Below are 4933 nucleotides of genomic sequence, written 5' to 3'. Positions count from 1 at the left end.
TAGGCTCCTATCAATTGCTTGACTATGCCAGTGCCCCTTCCTTTTCATAGCTTTTTAATGTGCTTGTTGTGGAATGCTTTATCTTTCTTCCCCATCTAGTTCTTTCCTCCTCATCTTTCAGATCTTAATAGAATATTTCCTCAGGGTGCCCTTCACTTACCTTCCAGACCAAGTCAACTTCTCTTGTCATATGTAAGGTAGTTCCCTGTATCTTTCCTTCATACCCTTACCTCTGTGCAGCTCCACAGTCCGTTATCTTCAATTCTGAAATCTAGAAAGCTCAAAAGATTTTTTTTTCTTCATAAATTTGTGACAAAATTATTTGTGGCAAAACCTTACCTAAATTGATGTGAGTTTATCGATAGTTTTTATTTAACTCATTTTGTAAGACTGTGACTTGCTACAGAATGTCGATAAGTTTCATTAAGGAATGCTGACCCAGATTGTTCGAATTATATTCTGAATTTGGAAACATATCTGGCCCCACAGGTTTTAGGCAAGGGATTTTGAACTTGTAATACATTTTTTTGGATGATTATTTATTTAATATATTATCTCTCCCACTAGACTGTAAGGTCCTTTAAGTCAGAGACCATGCCTGTGTTTCTTCATCATTTTACCTTTACTGTTTAACTCAGTACATAGTAAATAATTTATAAATGTTTGTAAAAAGAATGAATGAATTTGTCTTAACTTGAACCATGGTGATCAAATGTAATAAATCACATAAACGAAGTATCATGAAACAAAAAAGTATTGTATTTAGTAGGATATTGGCTTGCCTAAGGATTTTCTCATTGTTTTACTTATTGCAGGTGATTCGTTGGAAAAATTCATTGTCTCTAGAGATTGTCAACTTGGTCCACATCACCAGAAATCTAACTCCCTGAAACCTCTTTCTATGTCCCAGCTGAAGCAATGGAAACATTTTTCTGGAGATCATTTAAATCTTACAGATCCTTTTCTTGAAAGAATAACAGAAAATGTGTCATTCATTTTTCAGAATATAACCACTCAAGCTACTGGCACATAATGAAAGATTACTTCATGACATTCCATTGCTCTTCTTTTGAAAATTAGTATGGTAATTAAATGTACTATTTGAAAATTAATAGAATTATTTAAATTACAATATGTGTTGCAAAATATATCACTTTTGATACAACAGTCAAAATTGAGTGGTTTAAGTTTTTGTAAATATTAAACGTTTAAATGAAAAATTAAAGATGTGCTTCTATCATTGTATAATTGTTAATAATTCCTCGATTAATATACTTTCATTAAGTATTTACTGAGAAATTGTTATGAGGAATATAAAAAGGTAAAAATACTTAGTCTCTGTCTTTGGGAAAACTAATCTGATTAGAAATATTAGACAGATGTTTGAAACAACTGAAAAACTTGGTAAGTTTAAAATGTAGCTCAAAGGAGAAAGAGAATGAGAGGCTAGGATTGCAAATGCTAAAGATGTTGGATGTAATAGTTGCTGCAGGGCAGTTTGAGTAAGAAAAGTTATTAGGTTAGTGCGGGAGATGAAGGGTTTGGGAACACTTTAGAGCACTAGTTCCTAGTTTGGGACCTCAGACTTAGGCAGTTTATAAAGCCATGTCCAACAAATATTGCTTATGCACTTTATAAACGTTCAAATACCATCATTTAAGGGTTATCTGGAGTAATTTTTGACATTGAAAAGAGTGTTTTTTAGCTGTGCACAGTGGCTCCAGTTTGTAATCCTAGTTACTTAGTAGGTAGAGGCAGGAGGATTGCTTGGGACCAATAGTTTGAGACTAGCCTGAGCAACATAGTGAGGCTCTGTCTCTAAAAAATAAACTTAGCCAGGTATGGTGGCACATGCCTGTAGTTCCAGCTACTTGGGAGGCTGAGGCAGGAGGATTGCTTGAGCCTAGGAGTTTGAGTTTGCAGTGAACTATGATTGGATATGATCCAATATCCATCGGGTGACAGAGCGAGACCCCATCTTAAAAGAAAAAAAAAGGGGTTTAATGTACAAAACAAGCTTTAGAAGACTGAAGCTTGCAAAGAGAAAGGAGTTACTAATTTAATTTCCAACTGGGGCTTCTGTAATTAGCTTTTGTTTCCATTTAGGAAAATTTCCTTTAGACAGAAAATACAGGCATACCCTGGAGATATGGCAGGTTTGGCTACAGACCACTGCAATAAAATGAATATCACAATAAAGCGAGTAACACATTTTTTTGGTTTTCCAGTGCATATGAAAGTTATGTTTATACTATAGTCTACTAAGTATGCAACAGTATCATGTCTGAATAATGATGTATTTTCCTTAATTTAAAAATAATTTGCTAGAAAATGCTAACGGTCATCTGAGACTTTAGTGAGTTGATGTCTTTTTTTTGTTTTTTGAGACGGAGTCTTGCTCTGTCACCCAGGCTGGAGTGCAGTGGCACGATCTTGGCTCACTGCAACCTCTGCCTCCTGGGTTCAAGCAATTCTTCCTGCCTCAGCCTCCCAAGTAGATGGGATTACAGACATCCGCCACCATGCCCAGCTAATTTTTGTATTTTTAGTGGAGACAGGGTTTCACCGTGTTCGTTAGGCTGGTCTTGGACTCCTGACTTCAGGTGATCCACCTGCTTTGGCCTCCCAAAGTGCTGGGATTACAGGCATGAGCCACCATGCCCGGCCTGATATCTTTTTGCTGGTAGAGGGTCTTACACTGATGTCAATGACTGCTGACTGATCAGGAACCTGGTGAAGGTTGCTGAGGGTTGGGGCGGCTGTGACAATTTCTGAAAACAAGACAGCAACGTTTGCCACATCAATTGACTCTTCCTTTCACAAAAGCTTTCTCTGTAGCATGCGATGCTATTTGATAGTATTTTTCCCACAGTAAAAACTCTTTCAAAATTGGAGCCAGTCCTCTTGAAACCTGCCACTGCTTTATCAACTAAGTTTATGAATATTCTAAATCCTTTGTGGTAGTTTCAACAATGTTCACAGCACCTTCACCAGGAGTAGATTCCATCTGAAGAAACTACTTTCTTTTCTCCCTTATAAGAAGTAACTCCTCATCTGCTCAAGTTTGGTCATGAGATTATAGCAATTCAGTCAAATCTTCAGACTCCACTTTTAATTCTAGTTCTCTTGCTGATTCCACCACATCTTCAGTTACTTCCTCCACTGCAATCTTGAACTCCTTAAAGTCAGTTATGAGGATGGGAATTAAGTTCTTCCAAACTCCTGTTAATGTTGTTATATTGATATCCTACTATGAATTGCAAATGGTGTTTCTTTTCCAGAAGGTTTTCCATTGATTTTGCTCAGATCCATCAGAGGAATCACTGTCTATATGGTCATAGCTAGCTTTACACAATGCAATCCTTACATAATATGACTTGAAAGTTGAAATTACTGCTTAACCCATGTACTGCAAAATGGATGGTGTGTTCACAGGCATGAAAACAACATTGATCTCCTTGTACATCTCCATCAGCGCCATTGGATTACCAGGTGCCTTGCCAATCAGTAGTAATATTTTAAAAGAAATATTTCATTCTGAGCAGTAGGTTGCAACTGTGGGCTTAAAATATTTAGTAACCCAGACTTTAAACAGATGTGCTGTCACCCAGGCTTTGTTGTTTCATTTCTAGAGTAGAGGGAGAGTAGATTTAGCATAATTCTTAAGAGCCCTGGGATTTTTGGAAGGTGGCTTCAACTTAAAGCTACTAGCTGCTTTAGTCCCAAACACAGTCAGCCTGTCCTTTAAAGCTTTGATGTTAGACATTGACTTATGTTCTCCAGCTATGAAAGTCCTAGCTGGCATCATCTTTCAATAGCAGGCTGTTTCTTCTACATTGAAAATCTGTTGTTTAGTGTAGCCACCTTCATCAATGATCTTAGCTAAAAGTTATCTTAGTTAGAAGTATTTGGTTTTCCAGTGCATATGAAAGTTATGTTTATACTATAGTCTACTAAGTATGCAACAGTATCATGTCTGAAAAATGATGTATTTTCCTTAATTTAAAAATAATTTGCTAGAAAATTCTGGATAACTTGCCGCAGCTTATCCATCAGCACTTGCTGTTCACCTTACACTTACATGATGTGGAGACAGCTTCTTTCCTTAAATATTACACTAGCTTCAAACTCTTCTGCAGCTTCCTCACCTCTCTCAGCCTTCATGGAACTGAAGAGATTTAGGTCGTTGCTCTGGATTAGGCTTTGGGAATATTGTGGCTGGTTTGAACTTCTTTCCAGGCCATTAACACTTTCTCCATATCAGCAATAAATCTGCTTCACTTATCATTTGTGTGTTCACTTGTAATTTCCTTTAAGAGCTTTTTCTTTGCATTCAGAACTTGGCTAACTGATGCAAGAGTCCTAGGGCTAACTGATGCAAGAGTCCTAGCTTCTAGCCTTTCTTGGCTTTCAACATGCTTTCCTCACTAAGCTTAATTCTGTGTAGCTTTTGACTTAAGGTGAAAAATATATGACTTTTCCTTTCACTTGCACACTTAGTGGCCATTTCAGGATTATTAATTAGCTGAATTTCAATATCGTTTTGTCTCAGGGAATAGGGAGTCCCAAGGAGAGGGAGAGAGATGGGGTAACCAACAGTTGGTGGAGCAGTCAGAACACACACAACGTTTCTTGATTAAGATTGCTATCTTACATGGGCATAAGTTATGGTGCATCAAAACAATTACAACAGTAATATCAGAGATCACTGATCACAGATAACCCTAAGAGATATAATAATAATGTCAAAGTTTGAAATATTGCAAGAATTACTAAAATGTGACAAAGACATGAAATGAGCATGTTTTGGGGAAAAGTGTCACTCATTTGCTTGATGCAGGGTTGTCAGAAACCTTCAATTTAAAAAATCCTGGGAACCACAATAAAATGGGTTATACCTGTGTTGTCTTGAGGTGTGAAATACTCAATTATG

General features: G+C 37.0%; 1 protein-coding gene across 1 annotated transcript in view; it reads left to right on the top strand.

Annotated features, from left to right (window-relative positions):
• RAD54B (RAD54 homolog B (S. cerevisiae)) overlaps window positions 1-1245 on the top strand; it is a 103401-nt gene extending 102156 nt beyond the window's left edge. Inside the window, exon 15 of the mRNA XM_011978647.1 lies at window positions 816-1245. Coding sequence (XP_011834037.1) covers window positions 816-1033 — 218 coding nt within the window. The 3' untranslated portion in view covers window positions 1034-1245. The remainder of the gene's footprint in view (window positions 1-815) is intronic.
• The last annotated feature ends 3688 nt before the right edge of the window (window positions 1246-4933 follow it).

The sequence above is a fragment of the Mandrillus leucophaeus genome, unplaced genomic scaffold (assembly GCF_000951045.1).
Source record: "Mandrillus leucophaeus isolate KB7577 unplaced genomic scaffold, Mleu.le_1.0 Scaffold198, whole genome shotgun sequence".
In the NCBI taxonomy this organism is placed as follows: domain Eukaryota; kingdom Metazoa; phylum Chordata; class Mammalia; order Primates; family Cercopithecidae; genus Mandrillus; species Mandrillus leucophaeus.
This window is presented reverse-complemented; position numbering and strand designations above follow the sequence as displayed.